A 27,530-nucleotide genomic window follows, 5' to 3' on the forward strand; every position below is an offset into this window, starting at 1 on the left:
CCACTCAAGCAACTCACATGTATCAGCCAAGTTTCTTGCTGGCCTTTCCTGAAGGTTCAGGGCATGCAATTGCTATGGCAGCTTTTCCAGCAAGGTCAACAGTTACTCAGGCATGCGGCAAAACATGAGAATGGTGAAAAACCTGCACACAAACTAACCTTGAAAGTGGATACTGTAGATGAGCTAGTATTTGACTGCACTGGAAGTGACAAGATTTCCTGCTAAATCACTCGAAATAAAACATACCTCTTAATGTGATGCACTTTGAAGCTTGCAATCATTCCTTTTAAGGAAGCACTCCCAGCTAATGAGATTATTACATGCTGCAGTTTCCTTTTAGTCCATTTCTAGCAGGATCTTGTAGGCTGTGTAAAGCTGCCCTACTGCTACTATAACACTATGAATTAGTGTGGAGACACAGCAATAGCCACTCTTGCAGACATCTGTCTGTTTTCCACAGACTGAGTCCTGTTTTATTTAAAATTGGCAAGTATTTGCTTTCTGTAAACAAATGATGTCATGTATAGAGCTGTGGCAGCCCAGAGAAGTGCTTTGTTATTGGATAGTTTGAGTAGGTTTACAGGACCTGTGGTTCTTAAGTCACTTATCCCAAGAAACTGACAGTTCAAAAAAAACACCAAAAACACCCCAAGAGAACACAAAATCTACCCTGATATATGTCTTTTTCTGCTGGCTGTTCTATTTTACAGTTCCAGGAAGTATATGGTTTCTTTATGAAAGCTTTCACTTGCTACTAAAGTGAGGAATTATTTGAATTATGGCTTTTCCACTTCCTTCCAGGCCAGCCAGAGTTTTTAACCTAAATATTTAACAACTATTGAATTTTTTATATGGCTCCTCAGGCGTAAGGAGGAAACAATACAGCAGTCAGTAAACAGAATTTGACAAAGTGAGTTATCATGCTTTTGTGATGAGATCTAATCTTTTTAATAGCTTGGCAATACTGTGACCCTTCCACTTGATTTTAGAAATCCTCTGTAGTCCTATGACTGATGCGATGTTCACATGTATCGAATAAGTGAGACTCCAGCATCTTCTTCTACAAAGTCAACTAAATACCTGGGGAAGTGACCTAGAAAAGTTCCCCATTCTCATGCTTTGCTGCATGCCTGAGTAACTGTTGACCTTGCTGGAAAAGTTGTCATAGCAATTGCATACCCTGAACTTCCAAGAAAGCCCAGCAAGGAGCTTGGCTGATACATGTGAGTTGCTTGAGTGAGGTTTAAAAAGGTGACTACATTCAAAAAGAAGCTTATTAGCTAATTCCTTTGATTTTGAAGTCATAAATCACAGTGCGATAACACCTATTTTTCCCCCAAGATAAACTAAAAGAAACCAAAACCAAACCACAACCCAAAAAACCCAACCTTAACATGCCAAGATTTATTAAAAAAAAAAAAAGAAATAAAATCTGAAATACCAGACTATGATTTTACTAGAATACCTGCCTTGACATTTCTGTTCATTTCTGTAGTTCAATGGAAAAAATGTTACTGACTTCCTGAGGGGCACAACTTGGAGAAAGTTACTGCCATGAAAAGCCAATGAAGAAACACTCTCTTCACTCTCACATCCCTTCCTCTTGCTCTGCTAGGAGATGCACCATACAAATGCACATTGTAACTAAACATACTGTTTGGTAACTTTTATCTCAGTAACTGGAGACCTTCATGCACACTCCAGACTCAGACCTTCCACACAGCACAGGGAAAAACCTAGGTTGGCATGTCTCCTGACAACGAATACTAACACCATTTCAAGAAGAAATATAGTGTGAAGGTGAAGCTGTCTAGGACAAATGCTGTATAACAGCCCCTGCCTTGAGGGTAATCAGGGCATTGGAACAGACTGCTCAGGGCAGTGGCGGAGTCACCGTCCCTTGAAGTGTTCAAAAACCGTGTAAATGAGGTCCTTAGTAACATGGTTTAGTGGTGGCCTTGGCAGTGCTGAAGTTAATGGTTGGACTTGATGATCTTAAAAAGTCTTTTCCAATCTAGTTTATTCTCTGATTCTCCTCTGCTCTCCTCAACAAGGCAATAATCATCAGTAAAATAATATCCACCAAAATGATATGAGAACAAGTACCCATAGATTCAAGCGCATGAAAACACAAGGTTCAAGCTCCACCAGAAGGCACATATCTTAAATGGAAACAAGAATAGCATCTGGAACCTTTCAAGAAAGACACAGAAAAACCTGCTTTTCCTGAAGTTGCAGAGTAGACAGCACTAAACCTTGTTACAGTGGTTGACTTATAGCCTCAATTTTCTTCAGCTGCACTAGGCAGAAAAACTTGAAAGGAAGCCCTCTTGACTCTATATAATATGGAAAGTTCACCTTGGAAGTTCTTCTGCCTATTAACCAGCATCTCTAACAGCTGTGCTTTAGTTCTGAAAAGCATTCGTCATGTACATTAACACACTGAAGGGAGGACCAGGCAACGTGCATTATTTGAGGTTAGAGTGAAAAGATCTAAAGAACAGAGGCAGTGTTCTGGAGAGAGAAACCAGATTTGCCTCAGGAACCAGAAGAATTATCTGGAGGGTCCAGAAACACATTTAATTTTGAAAAATAGGCAAGACAGGTATTCAAACCCTTTTCACATTAAGACAGCATTTAACTTGCTAACATCAGAGATGTACCTCCTTAAAAGCTTATGCTTTTGCAAAGCAGAGACAGGTGTATTTTACAGAAGAAAAGCCTCATCCAAATTTGGAGGATGATGAGAAATTCTGAGAAGCTTTTACTGTCCGTCCTTCCATTTTTATGGAAGTCCATGCCTAGGCAAGGCGACTGAAAATCCAGCAATTCTCCCCCTCCCTGCAAACATAGTACTTTTTTCTCGTAACTGGCAAGCTGGAATGCATTGTGTAGGTATCTCTAGACTAGTCATAGGCTGTACTTCTCCTTGTACACCTCCGCTAAGTAAGGCGCATGACAGGTAGATGAAGTTACAGGAGATAACAGGAAGATGAAAGAACAGAAGAAATACATGAGGGACAGAAGAGACAACCTGCAGAAAACCAGAATAAATTTCTGCAGTTCATAAAACAAGTTTGTTCGAGACTTTCCTTAAAGAGCTCTACTTTAAGTAAGTACGGAACTTGATTCAATGTATTCATATAGTTGTCTACCCTTCTTGTGCAGAAAACTTAAGAGACACTTCCTGTTTTACAAACTTAAGCATGATACAGGCAAGCACTGGTGAAACATTCAAAGACAACAGGTTTATAAATTGCACTCCAACAGATTTTTTCAAGTACTTTTAGACAAATACTATTTTAATTACTTTTTGAGAGCTAGCAATCAATAACACAGGCTGTGTTTTCATAGCATAAAACACGCACAAAGCCCCACGCAGTATTAAACCACAGACTATTAACTAGGGATATAGATTTTCTTCAAAACATATTTTATCTTCCAGTCAAAAACGTCTTCCTTGTGTGCTGATGGCAAAAATCACAGTACAAAATACTTTGGGGCTTTCAACCAATGGTTTGCTGGCAAACTGAATGACCACTAAACATGTCATTCATCCAGTTTTCTTCTTGGCTTTCATTTCACATTAAGGACTGATAAATAGCCAACCCTTTATAGCTATTTAATTATTTGCTGGATAAACTCAGAAACTACAAACTAAAACAAACATGAGTAATATAAGAGAGTTAAAATCAGATTTTCAACCATTCAAGTTGAGAGAAGGTATCTGGGATCTTCAGATCAGAGTGCAATGTTAGCAAGGGAAAAGCTTATGAGGTTGTTAGCCCTTAGGGATCAGAGAGAAGTAATTACTATCTATAAAATGCCGAGGAATAATGTGGTCATTAAGAAGATTGTAGTGTGCCATAAATATTTCAATTTCAAGATTGACTGAGGTTTTCCCAAAATCTTTTGGGCATGCAAATTGTCCTTCAAGCCTGACATAAATAGGGATGAGCTCCCTGCACTGATGTGGCCCAACTTGTCTTAGATGACAACAATACAAGGAAAGTAGGTATTTCCAATTGCTGCAAACAGTCAGTGACAGACTTGATTGTACAGACTAAGTAATAAAAGCTCACTATAAACAGACAGGGACTTCACAGAGCTTACCTGTTTCTGTGCTGATGCTCCCATATGCACCTGGCAAAACTTGACTGCCTGTTCAAGTGCTGCTTCTTCATCCACCTGAACACAGAATCACAACTAATTAAGTCATACATAGCTCATCTATAAATTTAATTAAATTCATATGAAATGGGGGTGTAGAGTATGGGAGTAAGGGCGAGAAGCAGCATTTCTATGGCAGAACAGTGATCTTAAGTTACTCAGGAACATATATGCAAAGACACACAAGTATCTCAATTCAAACTAACATTTAGCATGAACAAACCCCATACAATTTGCCTTGTAGCTCTTAAATTATCTATACTTAAATTTAGTTCCAAAACATGGAGGGTCCTACTCCCCAACCCTCCCCAGCAGTGGTCTTGTCAAGAGAATAGTTCTTCAGGGGTATTTCTCTCCCCAACTTTTTAACAGATATAGGGCAAATTTTATACCCCTTGGTTTAGCAGTTCCTGGTAATCTACAATCATGTTTGAGGTCACACAGAGAAATTACAATTAATGATAAAATACCTGTTTAATCAGCATGTATGTTTCAGACATGATCTTCTCAATTTTACCCAGGTCATAGGCCATAACTTTCTGACCTTGCTGCCACACTCTATACGCATCAAGCAGAAGTGTTTTTCCAGACTCCACATCCTCAAGTAATTTCCTTTTCCTGCTTGATCTCTGCATAGGTTCTTCTGTAGATACTGCTTGAACTATTCCTTTAGCTGTCTGCTGCTGATGTTTTGAGCTAATACTTAGCTCTTCCAAAGAAAGCTCTGGAGTCCGGCTCTCTGAAGCTCTCTCCTTGGAGTTCCTGCCAGACTGAAGACGTTCTGGCTCACTGCGTTTACATGAAGAATCAATTTTTTCAGGGTCCTTGGAATATCCATCAAGATCCATAGGCTCGACTGAACCAGGGCCCGGGAGCTCTTTAATTTCCTTGTCATTCTTGTCCTCTTGTTCCAATATGTCCATGGCATTGGGAATTTGTCCCTGGGTCACCTCCTTTACTCCATTTTCAGTACTATGTGCTACTCCATCTGATAAAACTGGCTTTTTGGGAAGAACCTCTTTCCCCTCTTCAGCAGTAGTTTTATTAGAGACGTCTGTTGTCATCCTTCCTGAAGCAAGGTTAGAAGACTTGGAACTCTGATCTTCTGAAACCTTTATAAAAGAGATCATTCTTCTCTGTTATTAATGAAATCCGAAAGCATTTGAGTACAGCTATGACTACCATGAAAACTGACAGCAAGTACCTTTACATTACTGCTTCTGCTGAAGAAAATGCATTTATTCTAAATTCACTCTTGTTTGCTCCTGAATATTAATTAATCCATGCCACGAGTCTTACAATTAAAGTATTTTAATCAGTAAAACCACCACAGAGAAATCAACAGCACAGGCTGAACCAAAGCTGAAATGTTTCTCCCCCCTCAAACTACTTCAGTCTATACTATGTGATCCAACTAAATGACAGGTAAGGTTTTAATAGCTTTAAATTTTCTTGTAATACACTGAAAGCAAAACTGAATCTGTTCCTTTTGGCAGCTGCAAATTAACCTCCAATTTAAGAATCTTCCCCTTGGTTGCTCTTACATAACCTTCTTGTTAGTAGATCAAGAAGGATGTTAACCTCTGCTCGAGTATTTTAATTTCTGCACTTTTTCTTTGGTGATGGTCCAAAGGTAGAAGACCTCACGACATCATCTCTTCTTTCAAAAACGGCTATTGATACAATTCTTTCACCCAGATTTATGAGCAAACTATTTCATACAGAGTTCCAGTGTCCTTAAAGAAACTTTCATTTACTGTACTCTTGTAAACCTGGAAAGCCCTGAGGAACAAACAATTCCTTGAATGCATTTATTAAATAAACCTCCAAGTTCCAGTTATCTTCACCAGGAAATTGATTAGTCTCTGACTTCTTAAAATTTCACCTAAATTACAATTACATGTAATAAAAGATGTGGTGCTGTCAAGAACCAGTACATAATATCTAGTCGTGTGGTTTTAGTTTGCACGAGGAATATCAGTTCATTTGAAAAGGAAATTTCCAATAGACCCCACCTGCAAATGTAGCTGGTTTTATACTCCACAAAGCTACCATCACTTGAAATATTAGGGACAGTCAAACCAAACTTACTGCAATCGGTTCTCAACAACGGTTATTTGTTACTGGATTTCAAAAACAAAAGACAACAATGCTGGAAGGAAGTTTAATACGTAGTTGCATATAAGCAAAAGGTATTAGAAATAAGTGTTAATAATGCAGCACTTCCGTCTCAGGAGATCTACGGTCAGCAAACTAAATCTAGAAAAAAACCAGTTACTAAATCAAGGACCATTAAACACATTTACCTGTGTCAGATCGTTGAGAATGTCCTCCAACACTTTCACTGTAAGCACAAAGGCTTGTTGGGCCAAAACTTGGCGATCGGCATCACGCAAGTACTTCCTGTGCCACAATAAGGTAACAGAAATTAAGCTACTTGCCCAAAGCTGATAGAACTTTAAAAGCAAGAACCAGGACACTGGAAAGAAAACACCCCACCCCCACCCCAACCAAACCAACCCCCCAGAAAACTCAACACAACAATTTTAAAGCAAGTTACAAGAAAACAAACACCACCAATGGTTGCATATTGAAATCTAACACTTTAGCTACATTTCCCCCCACTCTTCCCCTCAGCATAACCATCAAAGATGACATGCATGAAGCAAATGATAGCAGGATCTACAAACAGAGGGAAGGGGAAAGGATAAAAAAAAACAACAAACCAAACCCGGAGCAAAACAGACAACCAGAATTACAGTTTTCTTACATCAACCCCTCTGTGACCCTCAAATACCAGCTTTTTAGTCAAACTTCTTCTTGAAAAGGCCATCAGCCACACAAAGCTATCCTGAACTGATGGGATTTTCATGTTCTGGATACCAATACCTTTTTTCCTATTTAGTATTATTTAAAAAATATACAAATTGTATGTGTAAAACTTATTCATTCTATAGCTTCATTTTATTTACAAGAGCATTATAACTTCAGTGTATTCTGACGAAATGCTTTAGCCCACTTTCAAGGAAAACACTTCCAGCCATCAATCCTGCCTGAGTTTGAGGAAAACTGAATCTCCATTTCAGAATTAGCTGCTTTTACTGAGAGGGCTAAAAACCAAGTAAATTTTGAAGGGTACTATTTCAGCCAAAATGCCAATATTTTTAATACACATTTTTTCTCTACAATATTACATTAAACTGGTAATCAAAATTTTAGGGTTTGCTTTTCAGACAAAAGATACAAACCCCTGACTCCTCATTAGTGCAGTATAACTACAGTTCGGCTGCAAACTCCCTGTTTTTAAAAACAGGGCTGTTACAGGCATATACCAGACACACCCAGAATGTTTGCATTTGTAAGTTCACCATCGCTGGCACTGGCCAATCCGACATGTCAAATTACTTGTTTGTTAAATTCAGTCTAGACTTACAAATAACATAATATTTTTAGTACAACTATGGGCTTGCTTAGGACAGAATTTAAACCTTCTATGGCTCAGTACTTCAGATATGCTAGAAGTCAAAGTATTTTTGGCTTCAAGTTTGCTGAACATGTGGTGACATTCCCAGACATACTACAACCTATGCAAATTCACATGCCCTCACACTCAAAAACACATGAAGAAACCTTCAATGCCTCCAACTTATTGCCATCAATCATCCAGTTCAACTTCCTTAGCATTTGCCAGAGATTGAGTTCAACATTTCCCACTTGGCAAGCTACCAGAATTATACCTCAATTGCTTCAGTGTTTTCCTTAGATGTTTATTTTGGTCTTTCAACTGATATGAATCTGTATATAGCTCACATTGAATGTCTTTTTTCTTAAATAAGGTTAATGCAATTAAAATTAGATTACCCATGAATAGGATAAGCTTTTTAAATAGCATCAGCTGCCAACAGGCACATAACCATTGTTCAGGTTGTCAAGGATTACAGGAAGGCAGGATGCCTGGGCCATGACCTCCCTCACTGGACATAGCTCTTATGCAAGAGGCCAGTAGAAGGGTGCAGAAGTCACGATGCTCTGTCCCACCAGTGAATCCCTCCACATGACAGAAAGCCTCTGCAAGTCTATCAAGGCAGCTCTATGGCTGCTCTGAGTTTCAAGAGAAATTCTAGAGTCTATTATGGAATCGTAATCCTGAGAAAAATTAACTATCATTCCTCTATATTCCTGAGGAATCTGTCTAAAGACTTTTCCTAAACTAAATAAAATAGTTACACAGTGAACAAAATATATTCAAAGCTTCACAAAGTGATGGATTAAAATAAATAGACCATACTTTCCCTGATCAGGGGTCCTCTGTAGCATAGATGAGACTTTCAGCAAGGTGTTGTAATCCTTTAGCTGTGACAGTACATTTAGCAGTAAGACAATAGAGCGGTTCATATGAGATGCAAAACTGCCCGGGCGGTCGATCTCATCCACGGGGATGCGCCAGATTCCCTGCAGAGAAAGAAAAAGAGGAAACCTCTCAAGAGGGATCCAACCGAAAAGGACAGAAGGATCCAGCTGAAATCTTCAGATATGGGTGGGATTCCGCAGGATACTGAATTTCACTGACGGTCAGGGAAATAATGGACAGACAAATGCTGTGCTCCTTCAGGCAGGGAGATCCGAGTCAACTGATTCCTGCCAGCAGCAAAAAGGGAGGCTTGCAGAAGCCACAGCACACCTTCTAAATATGCTTCTGAACTACTCCCAGAATAAAAGCAAGCAAAGCCTAAATTATATCGTGCATTCTTCTTACACGTCTGTGAGCATGCCTTCCTAAACTAAAGATCAACTACCATAAAAAACAAGGAGTAACTTAAAATAAGTTTTCCTGGCCTGAAAGCTGCTTTTCTTGTGCAGCCACAGCAAGTTTCTATCTTCAAATCGTCTGTTACTAAATGTCTCAGGAACTTGGTTACTGCCTTGGTATCATCAGTGTTCACCACGGAACTACCCAGTCTGCTAGAAAGAATCGGATTCCTCAGCAGTATCCATTTTCCAGTGGCAGATTCAAATACTTGTGCATACATCCTGACCCTTCTAATTAAATTTCTGGGACAAGGGAATCTTTGGGGAGCAAGGCTGGAGTCTGATAAAAATAATAATTTCATTATGGTTAGTCAGCTCCATTTCTGCCATCTGTAGTAAGTTAAAGGAGGAGGAAAAATGCAACGCCTCCTATACCCAACTACCAATTATGACCATTCACAAAAGCTGCTGTTACATCAGTGCAAACCCCTCCCTTGTGCTTTATTCAGCCCTCAAGCTTTTCCTATAGCAGCTCTCTGGTTGTGTAAACCATTTGGTGACAATGCAGGAAAGAATAGTCTCATTGACAGGAGACCTGCCTGAAAATCAGTTTTGCTTTCCAAACCTGTTCAGAAAGCAGGATATACAAATATTTACTCTTGTATCCTTGTTTAAAGGTCTTGCTTTGATATTTTTAGCTTTGCTTTCAGTATGAGCAAAATTCTTCAGAACTTAATGCAAAGTGGAAGCAAAGAAAATGATTACTGCAATCATAGATGACATCTGACCACAAAAGAAGCAGATGCATAACCGACTTGTCTACAACAGGCCCTCCCCCTGCATGTGTTCAGAGAATCTGCAGTTCTGCTCCATAGGATGTATAGGAACTTAGGGAAAACCAATATCGGTGTTTTTAAATAGGAAACTGTGACTTCAACTAGATATAATGCACAGCCTGTCCTGTCAAATTTTCTTACACTTGCTTTTCCTCATGCTCCCTACTCTTACACCCTGATGATCACATACAAAGCCATTTTTCCTGTTTGATCCCTGTATCTCTCTTTCAAACCTTTCTTTGTAGCTTTCCTTTCCCAGGAAGTACCTATACCCCCACCACGACTGACCCCCGAGGCACAACCGTTGCTTCCTCCTATCCCCAGCTACCAACATCCACAAGTACCTTTTGTGGCTTGGTGGCAAAGATTTTATCTGCTCGTGTAGCTCAGTAGCTCTCAAGCACACAGATCTTGTAGGTAACAGTTCTGTAAAGCAGCACATACTTCATTTAAAGAGAAACTTTTTCTTCCCCCAACCTATACAATGACTTTCCTTTCAGGCCACAGATAAAACACATTCTGGAGCTGACATTTTTGCTTCTCTGCACGTACATAAACTGGGTTTCTGCCAAATCCTGAAACAACTGAATGCCTCATCATGGCACCACATTGCAACAACTTACTTAGCCAATTTGAGGATACAAAACAATTTATGGTCGACTTAGACACACTGTGTAGGAATGGAAGACAGCCAACATGTAAGTTCCTGGTCTTTTTCAGCATTATCTCATCCTTCATTTGAATTAGGCAGATCACTGGAGGGAGCCTTCAGTTACCTTATCTGGAACCAGCTGAAACAATTCTGCAGCTCTCCCATGTCCCATGTATACATTGTAGTACTACTCCAGAGATTACAATAATGCAGTAAAACCATTTGCAATGACAGATTCTGCTAACTGCAGCTACAAAGCTGTGGAAGTGACCAAGTCCATCTGATAAAGGCCAAGGTGCATATTATGAGAAATGCTGCTCTTCCGTAGTTCTACAACAGGACACATTGGAAGAGCTTAAATTAAAACCCACATTACGGGCATTTAAGTTAATATATTAAGTTTTACCTTAATAAAGGTTTGATTTTATAAGGGAAGTCACTGTGTTTTGATGTGTTGACTTGCAATAAATAAGATTAGTGTTCTGTTACATACTGGCCTGTTTCACATGCAGCCTTAAGCCAAAAGCAGAAAGAAACCCGCCATCAGGAGTCAGATGGCAGAATCTTCATTCCACCCACTGTGATTTTATTAAGCAATATACAAAACATTGATGTTAAAATGAGTTTATCAGAATTTGAGTGATACTGAATTCTTTTTAAGACTTCAAGTTGAGTCAGAGACTAAAGAACGGTCTCATTCAAACTCCTCCCAAAGAGAAGTTTAACTACAACCATCAGGCATCAGTTTTTCCTCAGTATCAATAACCTTCAATAAGAATATTTCTGAAATCAGATCATACACTTCAACCTTTTTAAAGAGCTGAATGTTAGGGGTTTTTTGTTTGGTTGGGTTTTTTTTAACAAAACTTAAGAAAGCCAGAAACGCAAAGGTTGCAATGAAATAACTGAGGAGGAGACTGGAAAAAGTTATTCAGTTTGACTAAAAGTTTTCAGATGATTATTTGAAAGTTCAGATTTGTTAGCAAGACCCTGTTTGACAGTACCCACGGAGAGGAGTGCAGGTCCTTGTGAAAAACATCTGCAGTTCTTTGAAAGGTTTTGTTACTGATTATCCCCACTCAGGACACTTGACAAAATGTCTTTGGCTCTGGCCACGAAAAGGATTTTATATCTAACACACTGCTCCTGTCTGCTGGACACCATTCCCACAGCTGAAAGGTTCCTCCCTCTGCAACAGCCAGCAAAGCTGTTTACATGAAACTAGGAGTGAGGCACTTCCAAAAACTCCAAAATGCCTCCCAAGATCCAAAACATCGAGCTGCTCTCCGTGCCTTTCTAGCTAAACACACAGACTGTGAGAGCTGGGGCTGGGGGAAGCCAGCCTGATACGCACTGCTGGAAGAAAGAATAAATCTGGAGCACATGAAAATTCTGCAGCTAACTTCTGATTTTTATACTAAATATGAAACTGGACAATGAAGTCAGTCAACCATATTACTGGTGACACGTTTTCAGCTTAAAACTTGCAGCACAACCACTCCTTGCAGGAAAAATTGAAGACTTGGGGAGGAGGGTGAGGAAAAGAGGACCACACTACGCTGGCTTTTGTGAGCATGAGCTACAGTGTTAATGGATACTTTCTAGTTCAGCCACTGAAAATAGAAGGGAAGGAAGTACTTATTATTCCTCCTTGCTGCTTACTCCAGAACTTTACGGGAGGGGATTCCCTGGGGTTTAGGAATGCCTCTCTGAGGAGGGAAGGCTGACAGTTCTCAGCAAAACCCAAACTTCTCTGGGGATGGCTGCTGCTGATGCTGCAGAACTTCAGAGTAAGCCATTTTCTAAGCAGAGATCAAACCCTACCGAGTGCTCCATGGTTTCTCTTCTTCGCGAAATGGAGAAATGCTAGCCACACTTCATATGATCCAATTCACATACAACAAGCAAACACATAAAAAGACTACTGCTACAAATAATGGACCTCCAGTTACTTATGACTCAATTCTCTCTTTTTTAACAAGGGGTCCCAGAAGTGCAAGTTACACCACATAAAACAAACTGCCTTCAAGCGACCAAAGCAAAAACACACTTCTTCATTTGCCGGTCCCAGTAATGTCCTACTAAGAGCTCTTATAAAACACAAATTTAATATAAATATTATTTTAACATTGTCAGGAAACATGACCAAACTGACAAACCAACTAATGAAGCTGTGCAGGGAAACCACCGATTAATAATGCAACAACCTACACAGTATTCAGGAATCAGACATTGAACTAAGCATGATCTCATAATCCCTGGAAAGCTCACACCTTGCTAAACCCTTTTTTGTTTGTTTTAAGTCTGTTTTAATACACACAACATACTGAAGCACTTGTAGTTTCCCTTGTGTCCTCTCTTCTCAGTTACTTAGGTCAACATACTATTTGGCACTGGGGGCCTGAAAAGGAAACGAATATGGTTCAAGCTGAACAGTTTCAGCACACACGAGTTGAAACCCCACCCTTTCCAGCTAAGAAAGTATAGCACAGAACCTTGAATACCCCTACTCCTCTGTGTAAGCATTGCTCTATTTAGGCTCAAGCCAGTAGGCATGTGTTTGCTTAACTCGTGGCTTCCTGCTAGTTTGTGGGTAACCATCAAAACTGCTGCTCCGTTCTCCATGTAGTAAATCACTAAACCACCTTTTCTCATCCAATCTTAAAGTGCTCCCATATCTCTTAGTATTTTACTCTGTCACCCGTTTTTGGCTTTTCTTCTTTTCTACAGACAATCCTGTTATTTTTCTTTCTCAATTCCTCATTTCATCCTTACTGCCTTTCGGTATGCAGTGGGACAATTCCACCTTTGTGAACAGGAATGTGAGTGAGCACAAAAGCATTAAGAAATGAAAGCACCCATATTCCAAATAGTAAAATTATTAGCTGTAGGGATTTTTGTTATCAAGGAAAAAAAAGCAGCCCCTACTTTTTGTGAGTAACTTAGCCAATTATAGAAAAATCTTATGAACTTTTTCCAGAGCACTTAAGCAGCACCCCTCTTGCCTGCTGTTAGTCTTGTTCATATACTCCAGTAACAGAATGTAAAACAATGGTGTGATAATAACTAAATGATACTTTATCAGCCTGAAAAAGGAAACAGAAATAAGGCAAAGCTGCAGCAACTTCCTTTCAGTAAGGCAGAACCAAGCAGGATTACAGTGCCTGGTCTGCAAGGTAAATGTTGTCTTTTTTTTTCTTCTTTTTTAAATACACACACACTTGGAAGTGAATAAAGATCATGCGTGCTTTCTGGAAAAACTGTGGAATTCTGCAACATTATTTAAGCAAGAGAGCAGCATGAAAAATGCTGACAAATGAAAATGCTCCACATGCTCCCATTATCATATGTTGATAAAGAAACATAATGGGCCATTTTCACCTCATTTGTCTCATCAAAACACAACATATTTTCAGAGTCTTAATTTTCAGATTTTTCAGTTTCTAGAACAATCATTTTACAGTTGACTTGGCACAGAATTGGTCTTAACCCTATGAAAAGAACACGCAAGCCATACCCACCTGGGGAGACTATTATGTGTGAGCATGAGTCAGGTGGACACACATGAGACAAGAAACGGGAGTCATTTCCTTGCTGCATAAACAATAAGCAATTATATAAAGCCAGAAATGCCTTGTTAAGATGATGAGTTACAAGTTCAGGTGGAATTAGTGAAACAGAAACTGAGGTCTACGGACAGCATTCGCAGAACACTGGGTTTGGACATTTGCCAGGCTGAATCTGGAGGGTTTTGTTCACTGGGTCAGGAGGCTTGAAGAGTTTTTACTCGGATGGTTCCCACGTACCATGTGATTTCACAGCAATGTCAACAAAAGTCACATCATCTCTTTTTAAAGGGAAATGGCTAAATAGACAATACAAAACCAAATTAATAAAAAGCAGTAAAGAATCCATTCTACTCCATGGCTGCAAAGGAAAGAAAGAGAAGTGAGGAGAGACAGGCATTCTCTTAAAACCTGTTTTTAAGGTGCCATCCTGTTCAAGCAATGACACAGTTCCATTGCCTCTGGAGCTTGTGGTGTGTGCCTCAGGCAGGCATTATCCACTTGAAAAAAAACAGGAAACACAAGGAGGTGTGTGCAAAACACAACACCCCTTTGATGATTACGACTGTTCCCTGCACTACATTTCCAGGTTAACACCAACAGCACCAGTGGAGTACCCTTCCCCTGAGTACTCTAAGAAACAATCCTTAGATTTCCTCTTGACTAGCTCCCCATTTCTCTACTCTGTGAGTCTGGGGTTCCAGAGCAGAGATGAATTTGAAGATACAGCTGTGGGACAAATGCCAACCGGCGAGTCTGCAAGGCGGTTCTGGTTTCTGTCAGTGGCACACCAAGGCTGAGCCCCACTACTCATTCCTAAAGGAGGTGCTGCGGAACCACAAAGAGAACTGGGGCTAACACAGCTGGGAGAAGCCATTGGTTGCCAGAGAAGGGCAAGTTTCAGGACTGACAGTTCTTTTTTTTACCTAGACCCCTACACTTGCGTCAGTAGAGTGACTGTCCCCATCTCCGCAGGGGTTACAAATTAAGCAGCTAGCAGCGTACAAAGAGGCACTTTAACCAGTATTAGATTCTATTTGGTGGAGGGAGGGTTAATTCAACCTTACTTCAATAAAATAAAAAACTACTTCAGAATACAGAACTACCAGCTATCATCTCTGCCTACATCTGGTAATATGCAAAACCAGCCAACGTGGCACATTGTATTACTATTGGTATCCTGACAACACTCCTTCCTTAAAACAATACAAGAGGAGCAAAGCATAACAAAGCCTGGGTATGAAGAAGAGAGATTAGAGATACCTAGCAATCTAATGCAGGGATAGAAAGTCTGCAGATAAATGTCTCACTCTCCAAAGGGTAGCTTTTCCACTCCTCTGGGAATAACAACAGGACAATGCTTAAATGGAGAAGTTAAACATAAGACAGATGTTCAAAAGGATGTGAAAATGATACAACCTGTGGAATGTCCAAATGGGCCAAGGGCAAGGCAGCTGCTACAAGAAAAAGATGACAGCTTTCTCACAAGAACATCAGCTAATTTTCAAGTTGGGTGGGTGAGTGCAGCAAAGGAAAAATGCCAAATCCTACCTACATGCCTCACAGGAACCTAAAGCTGTCTATCTCTAAACTGCTTGTGCTGATTCACTTCCTTACCTAGTGCAGTATATGATATTAGAAAGAAAAGGAGGACAAGAACTTTGTAACATTAAAAGGTGTGACAATTGTTGAGATTTAGCACACTGTTTATATAATTCATTGTCTGGAGAGTCTTCATGCTGAAACACTGCAGTAAGGGTCTCCTTATACATGACAACTTCTACTATTTCAGTAGGCTTCAAGGATTTCACAGTATTTGAAGAAACATTTTCACATACTTAAATATGCAAGTTCCAGATGTAAATTACCCATTACCCAATACATACTCAACTGATTTTGAGTTCTTTAAGCTAGGCTGTCAGAGTGCTAAAAAGTACTTTTACCAAAATACTCAATTTTTAATGCCAACAAAACCTGCTCTTTAATCCTACACCCCTTACTTTTCAGCAAACAAAATGCTGAACTGCCCACTCCCGCCCCACAGTTGACATCCAGTTTCCCTGCACTGACAGCATGGAGTGTCTTTCATCTTTCAGACTCTCTTCTACATAATGACACCCACACTAAAACATCAAGATGAGAAGCTATAAAATCCAAGTGTTTGCAAAATACTTCAGCATACTCATATAATGCTTTGAGAAAGTAACATCATCCACCTGCGTGTTTTACAAATATATCACCAGGTTTGACTCAAAATCTCAGAAAATACCAAAAGCTGGAGGGTCTCAGGTTGGATCAGTAGTGCAGGGCAAAACGTTATCATTTCAGAAAACAGCACTGATCAAGCACTCAGCGTTCTTTCTGTCAGCACCACATCACTAGAACACATGGAATTAGGAGATCCTGCTGGAAGAGATCTTTGAGCCTGAAGGAACATAAATAAAAAAGGTCCAGAGAACACTTGCTACTAGCATCCATCACAGCTTTGAAAAGAGAAAACCTTCTAAATCAGTCTCACATGGCAGCTCATAAAATGCAATCCAGTGATAATCTTTAAAACTACTTGGGAAGAGCCTTCAGCTTAATTTCATCTTCATATAAAATTACCTAGAAATACTGTCCTTATGATACCTTTTGGCTAAGATGCATCCTTCAGATACATGAGTTTCTCTTAGAGCATTGTGAGTGATCATGCAGCCACATCATTTAACTTTGAGGGCACACAAAAGGACTTCTCAAGAGTACATTTTTCCTCAGCAACCTGTTAGGCACAGCATCTCAACCGACCTGGTAAGTATGAAAAAGTAAGTACTTTCAAGATAACGCCACAAGAAAAACCCAACAATTTTGAGTACTGTACATACTGCAACTTGGTAAGAAGAGACCCATGTTGTCATTAGGAAGTGACATATCAATATGTGGTTGTACCAGCCAGCTCTGGTTGGGTATTAGCAAAGTTACATCAGACTCTCATTGAAGCTGTTAGACCTCAGACTCATGTTTAGTAGCTTATGAGCCACAACCTTCAAAACATACATAGGTAGGGGGTTTTGCAGCTTATTTAGGAACCTATTATGGAAAAAGTGAGTAAATTCCACTAAACGGACAGTGAAGTTATTTACAAAAATTAGAATAGCTGCATATCCAGATATAATGAAGAACTGTCAGTATTTTTTAATAGCATGAATATAAACAAGTACTACCAACCAAGAGAAAATATGAAGTGCCATACATACTCAACTGTTCACTATTAGCCATCAAATCCCAAAAGGCTCTTGCAAAGCAACAAGAATGGCACATACTCGATCACTGGCTGGTATTTCGGTATGTGCACACAATCTGGAAGCGCAGAGAATTACCTGCATCTTTTTGAGAAGAACAAAAGCAACAGAGAACTGAACAAAAATTTAAACTCCTCTAGTGTCCTCACAGAGGTAAAATGACAGCAGGAGCCAGTGGAAAAGCCTTTTATTCTTGAGTCAGAAACCCGTAAGATCTGACTAGGGTTCCCTATTCCCTTTTCTTAATGCCAGTTTTATAAAGACATGTGTTTGCAAGTGTATGATTTAGTTTCTATCTGAAGGTCACAGTTCTATCTGAGGGCTCACATTGGCTTAGGAATGACAGAAATACACATCCTGGATTTCAAACTGCTTGTCAGCTGAAGTTGAGGGCAGGAAACACCTTATTTAAAAGAGGTAGCAAGAAACAAATATTAGCAGTTATCAACCAGAAAAAGACATATGCAGCAGTAAAAAGGAATCAAGCCATGGAGAAGCCATACTCGAGTCTCAACTAAAGCTCTGAGTGAGTTTGCACATTTCATCCTCACCAATTAAGATCCTCAAATTAAGTCATTAGGAGCTGACAGATAACTCATTCCGTTCTCTCTTCTCCCCCCACTACAGCAGCAGCATCCATAGAACACTTCCCTCCTCTGTCCAGCAAGTGGAGGCCCTGAATGAATCCTGACTGCTATAAAAGGCAAAAAAATCTCTTACTGTTACACACCCCATGGCTAACCTCAGAATATCTTTTCGCCTCTGATACAGGAATTCCTGCACAAAAAAAGAATGTCATTAACTTTGTTATTCAAGTATTTTACCCTGGAGGGGGAGTTAACACCTAATGCTGTCTTGCTTTCAGAGACTCCCAGGGCTTCCTCAGCAATACAGGGTTTAAAACCAACAAACAAAAGTAGTTCTTTATCCAATTATAAGAGCTAGTGGAAATGTCTAATTCCAGCCAACATTCAGGCAGCAGCCTGCCTAGCGCCCCAACTAAAGTTGGCTGATCTTTGATAACACCCGAGGAACAAGACTTTGCAGAGAAGCTGTAATTCAATTACCCTATTTACAGTAATGTAAATCACAGTATACGCAAGGGATCTTCAATATTCAACCAGCAGCAAGACTACAACAGCTTAATCTAGCACAAGGCACGGCAGTGACTCACTGAGCTAAACAGAAGACAGGGTACAGCCTGCTGGTGTTTGATTTCAGGGATATTGAGAGATAGGAATTATTTGTTTGAGAACAACCAGAGTAATTAGCGAGGGGGAGGAGCAGAGAGGAAGGCCCCAACATTTAGAGTATTTCAGACTCCAATAAGAATGCTAAAACCACACAGAAGCCCTATTATTGAAAACAAGCAGAACAGTATCTGGGTATTCAAGATGTCAACCTGAATATGCTCCAATAAAAAAAAGCCACATCTTGCAGCTCTCTGGGCAATAAAAACCTCCACAGCATATGCTCTGATTCCTCGACCTGCTTCATGCAGAATACCCCCAGCACACAGCAAATCTGCCGCTGCACAAGTAAACACATGCTGCAGTAAATTAAACCACCAGAACCACGAAGCTGCCACAGCCAATGCTGCAAACAGCATGTGGCACTGCTTTATGCACACCACCAGAATTCACTGCAATTAAGACATACATTCTAACATTATAAACGTGTGAGCAGACAAAGCCGACTGGTTTTAACAAACTGCTAATTAAACTGGAATCCTCTTATCCTCCCTCTCTAGCTGAATGAAGCAGCAACTGCTACAGCATAGTAGCTCATGCAAAATAGATGCTGAACAACAGGCTTTGCTGTTAGGTCACCGGTAAGAAGGGGAATCTCCAGCGTGAGCCCGGCTGTCGTAGGCAGAACGGCAGAGTGCACACCAGAGATCACAGCTGGGTTGCTCTGTGAGAGACATGATTTTTACAGACCTACCGTCTCCTTTCTTCCTCTAGACATGAAAGCCTCCCCTTGCAAGCTTCAGGGATGAATTTAAAACGAGGTGCTAAATAATTCATCCCACTAAGGGGGTGGAGGAAGGAGACCGAGAAAACCCAAACAATACAGACCCAAGACAACAAAAATCCCTCACCCTTTCGTCCCCCCTTCCAAACTTCTCTCGACTCCTCCGTCTCCCATCGCTCTCAGGGTTTTCCTCCGCAGATCTGTTACAGCGTCTGACCGCAGGCGAACCGAACTAACGGAACAACTATTTCCCAAGCACGACGGCAAATGCCACCAGAGCGCACACACAGCTCCTGCGGGCGGGCTGGCGGCCGCAGCGCCTCAGCCTGGCCCTGAGGACGGGATTCCCCGCGGCGGTACCAGCTGCTCGGGGCAGGGCTCTGATACCCGCGGGCAGGGGCGCAGGCAGCCACACCGAGAAACGCCCTGCAGAGCGGGGAGCCCGGCAGCTGCCCGCGCTGCCGCTGCTGCCTGGGAGGAAGCAAACTTACTCCAGCACCGCGCCGCCCCCCTTCACCCCAGCGCCCGGCCCTCATCGTCAGCCCCGCCGCCGGCAGCGCCCCCCCTCCTCCGCGCTCACCATTACCGGGGCGGTGCGATCGCTCCACCGGAGTTCCCCGGCGGCCCGCGGAGCCCGAGCGCCCGCCCCCGCGCCCCCACCTGACGGGCCCCGCGGGCTGCGCGCGCTTCCTGTGGTACCGGAGCGCGCACCGCGGGGTCCCGCACGGCTTTACCCGAATCTGGGTTTTTTTACCCCTCTCCTCTGCGCAGCCGGGGTGCGGGGGGGGGCGGCGCTGTTTGCTCGCTCCCCAGGCAGAGGCCGGTCTTGTTTGACATCGGATGTTTGGTCCCGCTTACTGCCGAGCCTGGCTCGGAGCCATCGCACTTAGGGCGAGTGAGTAAACAGCTGCTCCCGTCTGTCCGCAGGCATTACTAACGGCTGTCTGCTCCCACCTGCCTGCCCGGCCTTCCCAAAATACTGCCTGACCCAGCCTAACCCCGCCGCTGCCGCTCCATGGCCCCTCGCTTCGCCATCGCACAAGTCCTGACCTATTTTTGCCGGTCCCCTCCTCTCCCCGCAGCCCGCCGGGATGCTCGGAGCGTGAGGGGAGAGGCCGAAGCCTCTCTCAGGCTGCAGCCATGGCCGCTCGGTGCGTGGGGCCTGCGCTGCTCGCCCAGGCACCGCCGTGCATGCACCGCTGCTGCCTGTGCCACTGGACACCCTTCACCGCACGCTCGACACCTCTCTCACACCCTTTCATTTATAGGGTCGTATCCTGCCTTCCCCAGAGTGTTCCACTGAGCTCCAGCTCCTGCTATTGCATGTCTATCACCAGAGTCCTTTGCAACCACTTTCATTCCATCTTTCTCCCTTTCTCAAACTATTTGAAGGTGAGAACAAAGGCCTGCCCTCGTACTTTCCCCCCATACTTCCCTCTCCATATTTCCCATTTCAGTCAGGCCCACAAGAAGAGACCCAAACTGTATGCTAGTCCACTGCCAGCCTCAGTCCATCTAAGACTGGATATAAGGAAGAAATTCTTTACTGTCAGGGTGGTGAGGCACTGCAGTGGGTTGCCCAGGGAGGTTGTGAATGCTCCATCCCTGGCAGTGTACAAGGCCAGGTTGGACAGAGCCTTGGGTGGCATGGCTTAGTGTGAGGTGTCCCTGCCCATGGCAGGGGGGTTGGAACTGGATGATCTTAAGGTCCTTTCCAACCCTAACTATTCCATGAGTCTGTGATTCTATGATTCTAATGCTGCCTTGCAAACTGATTGGTCTTTCTCAACCTAATCACAGCACAGCTGAACTCATCTTCTTTTCCCAGCCACTCATCTGGGCTCTGCTCCTTATTTACCTTCACACAACAGTTTAAACATTTACGTGTTCCTTTACTTGTTCCTTTTTCTCAGTTGTCAGCTTTGCAACCAGGGCAGTTGCTTTGACTTCCTTCCCCCTTGCCTGTCCAAACATTGCAGGGGGTTGTTCTGTTTGGGTTCTTTCTTCCTCCTCCCATCTGCTCAAAATCTATCCTGTTTACTGACACTCAGGTTTAATAGCCTGCTCCACAACTGCGACAGTCCCTACACGCTAATGCAGAAGTCAGTAGCTGAGGTCATCTTTCTTTCCCATTATTTTAGCCACTTTTTACCTGTTTTTTAATTTGTGGATGTTCCTCTTTCCTAAACACATTGATTCTAGGCTTCTGACACTGAAAGCTCCATATACCTTGGCCCTTCCCACTTATTTGCATACTTTATACATTTATGTTTAACAGCATCTTGAAAAAAAGGCTGAAGAATAATTTAGCTCTCCTAGTTGTTATAACATTAATGAGTCAACAGTACCCTGTGTCTCCCCACTTAAACTGTAAGAGTCAGTTTTTTGTTTTAAAGCTAAGACTTCACTGTGGGCATTACCACTCTTTAAAATAACCCACGTCTTCATCACCTCTTACATCTTACTACCAAAGGCAGCAGTAACCCATTCTATACAGATTCACAATGCAGTTTGGGCACTACCACTTCAAAAATCCATTAACCTTTACTCTTTTGACTGTATAACATGGATTTATGTTTTAAATACAAAACTGAAATTAATACTTCCTTTCTATGTGTTCACGCAAATAGGGTCCTTCTTGACCTGTCCTTACTCATCCACTCATTTAGTCCCTGTTAACAGCCAAGCTCTTATTTCCTCTATTGCACTGGGGTTTTCTTCCTATGCATTGTCATTTATTTATGCAAATTAAGTAGCTGTTGTCCCTGGATTAAATACATGGTGAAATGTCTGAAGTTAATAGCCCAAGGACTGGGTGTTCATTAGATTGGAAATTATGTCATAGAAAAGTTCTGCACAATTAAACACCTTTAAGCCATAAGCATGGCAATGTAAGGATTTTGTTTTCTAATTAATACCTTTTAGATGCTGCAGTCATGGTACCATAAAAACCAGCAAGAACAGAGATGTCTTTAAATGCTAATGAAAGGTAAACAATAATTATAATAATACTTAGTTACTAGATTTCAAACTGCTTTACAAACAAGCAGATTTTTAAAACATCACCAATTGGAATATTTAATACATGTCTGATTCATTGTTGCTTTTGTACAGAAACATTATTTGGCAATAGTCCATTACCAACTTAAATTAAGGAAACAAATTTGTCTCTTTGAGTTTAAAAGGGTATGTTTTTCACCACAGATTATCTTTGATTCTAGCCAATTCCAAAGGTTTATTATCAGTTCTTGTCTCTACTCAGTTGTCTGAACCATCACAAGCAGAATGTATTTTGCAGTATTTGCACATGCAGGTGTTCATAACTTATGGTGCTACTGAGCAAAAGAATTCCAATTATGTTACCTAAGGTAAAAAACAGATGCCCAGAGAACTGTATGTCGCATCCCCTGTACCTGTGGGAACCAGACACAGACTATGGGGCTTCCACGTTCTGGATATGGGTGATGCATTATAAAGGCACTCAAAATTCAGTGAGGTTGGAGCAAAAAGTGGATAAAACTGTGTACTTGGTGATCACAGAAAGGGAGCAAATATGCTCATGTCAGAAATAACCTCGAGTTACTCAGATGCACCCACACGCACACTCTTAAGACACACCTCTGGTTTAGCTAGCCATAATCCCACTGCCCCTGCTCCAGGCTTGCTGATGAAATGCCTGCTGCAGAGGATGGCTAGCACCATTACACCTGTATTCAGACACAACACTATGTAATAGCAAAGGCCTTTTCATTAATTACTTTTACAAAGGGCAGTATTTAGGACACTGTTCAAGTCTTCTGGCTGATTAGGGATAAAAGATGATACAGTATTTTCTTAGCTTATTAGTTGAAGACACTGCAAATGAAGGCTTTACTTAACATCTGCTGCTTTTTTAAGTTAAATTTAGGTGATACAGGAACAAACCGATGCAACTTTATGCGTTTTGGCAAGAAAGGATGGATGGGAAAAAGACTGACAGAACAATTACAGGGAACTTGAAATATGCCCAGAGTCAACAAGATGACCTAACATTTATCCCTTTAAAAATAAATACTGGTAATGAATAGTTTCAGTTCAGCAAACCATCTCTGAGAAAGAACAACTGTCCTAGATGCAACTGTTAATCCTCAAAGACCATGTCCTATACTTCTTTTTCAGTTATTTATAATGGGAAAAGAGGAGGGCAAAGCACAATTCCAGACCATTAAAAAGGAGCAAGTTTGTATTTCACCCCATGTTTCTTTCTTTAAGAGTTGTATTTCTTCAAATCCCCCCCCCCCAAATTTCTATATCTTTAAATCATTAACCAGAGAAAGTTTGAGGAATGTCTCAGCCAGAATCACCTATGGGATGTGAGCTCTAGCACCCACTCTCCAGTGCCACAATAAATACCAGGAGTCAGATGGAAGTGAATTTACACTTTTAAGCATTTTTAACTTTTGCACACTGGGATTTCTCAATGAAATGTTCCAGGGTGAATAATGAATGTCCAGAAAGATTCCAGACCTCTCTGCCCTGTCGAGATAAGGGTGCAGCTTTCCTTGCAAACACAGCATATGAGTTTGTTAATGTCAATGTATTTGAAATTCTGTTCCATTTTCAAATGATTTTCTTCAGAGGATATGCACTGTAAATCCTAGCATGAACTTGATTTCCACTTAGGAAAAGGAGAAAAGTAGGAGATTGTTTTCACTTATAGGTGGCTTTTTTTTTCCTCTTCCCCTCATAGAGATAAGAGTCATCCCAAGTTTCCAGTGCAATGGAAGTCTTACAGGAACTAGAAAGTGTTCTTCCTTCAGCAGCAGCATTTGCTTCCTTTAACTCAGATATTTTTAATCTTCTTGCAAACAGGCAGATAACAATAGCTACCAGATGGAATATTTGCCTAGAAAACCCAGCCTAATCCCGAGTAGCAAATTTTGTGGTCTTATGTTTTCCAGGCAACTACGGTAAGGAAATCACTAATGCTGAGTAGCCGAACTGGCTGCTACCAATGACCAAACCCAACAACATACCCGCACTTAAGTTAAACCCACACAGTGGTCAGTAGGTAACCCAGGTTAAGGAAAGCAAAGAGGAAGGAGGAGAGAAAAATGTATTTCGCATTTCATGTATTTACCCATTTTATTGTCAAGATGCTATCCTGGCTATATACAGGTTTGTATTTCTTGTTTATAAAGAGGTAATTTTATTCCTTCTGAATTTCAAAGAGAAACATAAGCAAGCATCAAATCTGGACCTTCAGAGGTCTTGAACCTTTTCAAAACCTGTCATTCTTCAATATTCAACACATAAGGGTAATTCGGTCCCTTCTGACAATTAGTTTTGCTTGAAAACCACAACTTTAATTCTAAAAGAATATTTTAACCAATTAAATATAATTTTACATCAGACAAACTTACTCCTCTTAAGAACAGGAGTTTCTATGGATAAAGCTATTATCTGGGGAATTTCATATGGAACATATGCTGTCTTTGTCTAGAGACAAACAAATGTAAAATAATACCTAATTATTTGTCCTCACAGTACATGTGAACTGCTGTTCTTTAAAGGGCAAACGGAAAGAGTAAATGCAAATAGAAAAATAGGAGAGGAATATGTCAAAAGGTAGCAATAGGAATACAAGAAACTGAAAGGAGATTTGGAACAGAAATCTGTGGTATATCATCTTGCTGTCTTCCCCTTGCTGCCCACATACTTAAAAGACATCAGATTCAGACTCATCTCCTGGTGGGCCTTTCATTTTGTCAGCTTCAGTCTGCTGCCGGAGACAGCTCTCAGACAGAAGTTTTCAGGAAGAAAGACACTTTGCTTTGCTTTACCTTATCGATTTGAGAACATACAGAGGCAGGAAATTTTATTCTGGCTCAATTATTCAGAAAAAGCAAGCAGGGACTTGTCAGATTTTAAAGGGAGAAAAGTGACATATTGAAAAGACAGTGACAACATAACCCACAAAATAGGCCTACATGTGAATGGTTTACCTGCCTACGTTGTCACAGTAATGCTGTGCCCAGAATACACCGTCTACAATTTCTAGCAACAATTTCAGAAAGAGAGCAATACTCTCTGCAGTACTGATTTACAAAAAAAGAAACCCCCCTTTCTGCTTAAAATTATTCTTCCCTTTTCTCCCACACTTTGTCAGCAGGGTCACATTGACTGAATGGCTAAATCCTAAGCTGAGAACTCTCTGGGCATGAAATGTGTAAAGCAGTTAAGTCCTGTCTGTCTGTCTCCTCTTCCCCCCCCCCCCCCCCCCCCCCCCCCCAGTTCAAATGTTGTGCTTCCCAAGTGCCTCATCCAGGTACTGAAAATCTCCAAAGCAGTTCAGGACTGGATTGTGTAAATATCTTCTGTTGAAATTCAGTAAGCAACCTAGCAATGCTGAGAACCCAAGCACATTTCCTCATCGAGAGCCATTAGACTTCCTTCAGTTTGAAAACACTCACTGCACAGTCCCTCGTCAGTCAAGTACAGCGAACGCAACTTGAAGCTAAATTCCACTCTCTGTGATTGGAAATAGCTGCAACTGGACTCAGAAGTATTATTTCATTCTTTTTAGCTTCCATACTTCTACAGGACATTTGAATGAGCTAACAAGACACTTGAAGAAAGTGCGTTAGTATCAAACTGTGCAGCAATCTTCTCACCAATACCTTGGGTTTGGACTTCAGTCACAGGAGCAGGACTAAGTCCTCAAGCCAGTTAGCCACTGTGAAGATCACATTTATTTTCTATTAAGATAAATTTTATTGTCTAACATACTTTAAAGTAATAGTTCTTTCATTTTTATCCTGCCCTAAAAGGTCTTTGTTCTTCAATATTTAACTGTTCTTTATCCTAAAATACACATAAACACACACACGTGCACACACAAAGAGTAAAACTGAAGAGGTCCTTCTACTGTTGGTCATGTTTTATCCCTGCAAGACAAGAATTTACTGCCTGCAGATCCCATTTTACTGCTGACAAAGCATTCAGGACTCATTTTGCTGTCTTGTTCCCTGCCCCCTCTGGAGAAAACTGTATTTCCTTTCTGGGATACACATGTGGATCTATTGTACTGCAAGAACTGAAGACCAGTTACGAAATGGTGAACATTTTCTTGTTTCTTTCTATACAACTGTTTTGGGCAGTTACTGTTAAAAGGTTAAGATGAAAAAAAAAAAAAACAACCCTTCACAGAACAACGGCCACAAGAACTATGGGGGGCAAAGTCTGAAGAGTAACTCCTGGATATGGCACTAACTGGCAAATTCTCATTTACTTAAAGTGAAAAAAGCTATTCAGAACTACTTTTTCTAGCTTTGCTGTGCTTGCAAAGCAGCAAGAGCATCTCATTATAGAAGGTACGGAGTAGATACAGCCAGCATGTTTACTTCCAAGATCTGTGCAAAGGAAGAGCTAATAAGGAATGAACATGCCAATCAGACACTATTTGTTTAGGTTTTCATTCTCATAATCTCTCTTACAAAACCAAACCTAGCTATTGTTAATTTCAATTTTCATCAGTTTCTAGTACTTCTATACCTTAGTGTTTTATTTACAAACTATATGGAGTATTGCTTATTTGCTGCTGGAATTTAAACATTTTAAGAGTTCTTTAAAAAAATAAAAGGTAAAAGCTTAAGCTTCAAAATCTCAGTCTTTGTTCTGGCTTAGCTTAAATGTTAAAACATTAGGCTTTTTTTGTTCATTTTACTTGAAATGCTAAAATGTAATGTTTTGTGGTCCTGAAAGCAACATTCATTTTAGTATAATTATTCAGAAAAATACTTCTGCTTTTTTGTTTATTGCAAAGAAAGTTACAAGGAAAATACCCTGACATAAATGTGTTAGGAAATTCAGTAAGACCCTCAGTACAGACCTGTCAGATTAAGGGCAAACAGCCAGATGTTTTTCTGTGGATCCTGCTGGAACAGCTACTTCATTATAGGCATGAAAACATCACCTTTATGTGCCACCAAACAACTGTTAAAGATTAAGTTTATCCCATTGTCAGTATTTCAGCTTACAAAGTAAGTGGAATGTTCATTTTAACACACTCCTATTAGGAATATTTTCTCTTGCACTACAAAGAAAATGCTTTTGAAATTACTGCACTGCATTCAAATGGAAAGTCCCACCTCCATTATGGAACTAAACTGGGCTGGAACCCCTACTTTTTAAAATCTCGTTTATGATTCTGTTAATGTTTTTCAACCCTGAATATGCCATTAGCTGTGACACACACATAAATTATAAACATAAAATATGTGCTTTGTATTAAGCAGATCAGTCATGATAGACGACAGTGTTA

The 27,530-nt window shown here is 40.9% G+C and overlaps 1 protein-coding gene and 1 long non-coding RNA gene across 9 annotated transcripts in view; one reads left to right on the top strand and one right to left on the bottom strand.

Moving 5' to 3' along the window:
• Positions 1–27,530, bottom strand: part of CABIN1 (calcineurin binding protein 1) — a 109,447-nt gene that overhangs the window by 24,337 nt on the left and 57,580 nt on the right. For all 8 annotated transcript variants that reach the window (XM_062631357.1, XM_062631355.1, XM_062631356.1 and 5 more), the window contains 4 exons: positions 8,459–8,622; positions 6,477–6,573; positions 4,641–5,282; positions 4,114–4,188 (listed from right to left, as the gene is read on the bottom strand). In XM_062631357.1, coding sequence (XP_062487341.1) covers positions 4,114–4,188; positions 4,641–5,282; positions 6,477–6,573; positions 8,459–8,622 — 978 coding nt within the window. The remainder of the gene's footprint in view (positions 1–4,113; positions 4,189–4,640; positions 5,283–6,476; positions 6,574–8,458; positions 8,623–27,530) is intronic.
• On the top strand, positions 19,810–26,895 carry LOC134170169 (uncharacterized). Its single transcript, XR_009967144.1, has 3 exons — positions 19,810–20,123; positions 24,169–24,525; positions 25,524–26,895. It is a non-coding gene; the product is annotated as an uncharacterized LOC134170169 (long non-coding RNA).

This window comes from Pezoporus occidentalis, unplaced genomic scaffold (genome assembly GCF_034315485.1).
Source record: "Pezoporus occidentalis ecotype Australia unplaced genomic scaffold, CSIRO_AGI_Poc_V1 ctg37, whole genome shotgun sequence".
Classification (NCBI taxonomy): Eukaryota; Metazoa; Chordata; class Aves; order Psittaciformes; family Psittacidae; genus Pezoporus; species Pezoporus occidentalis.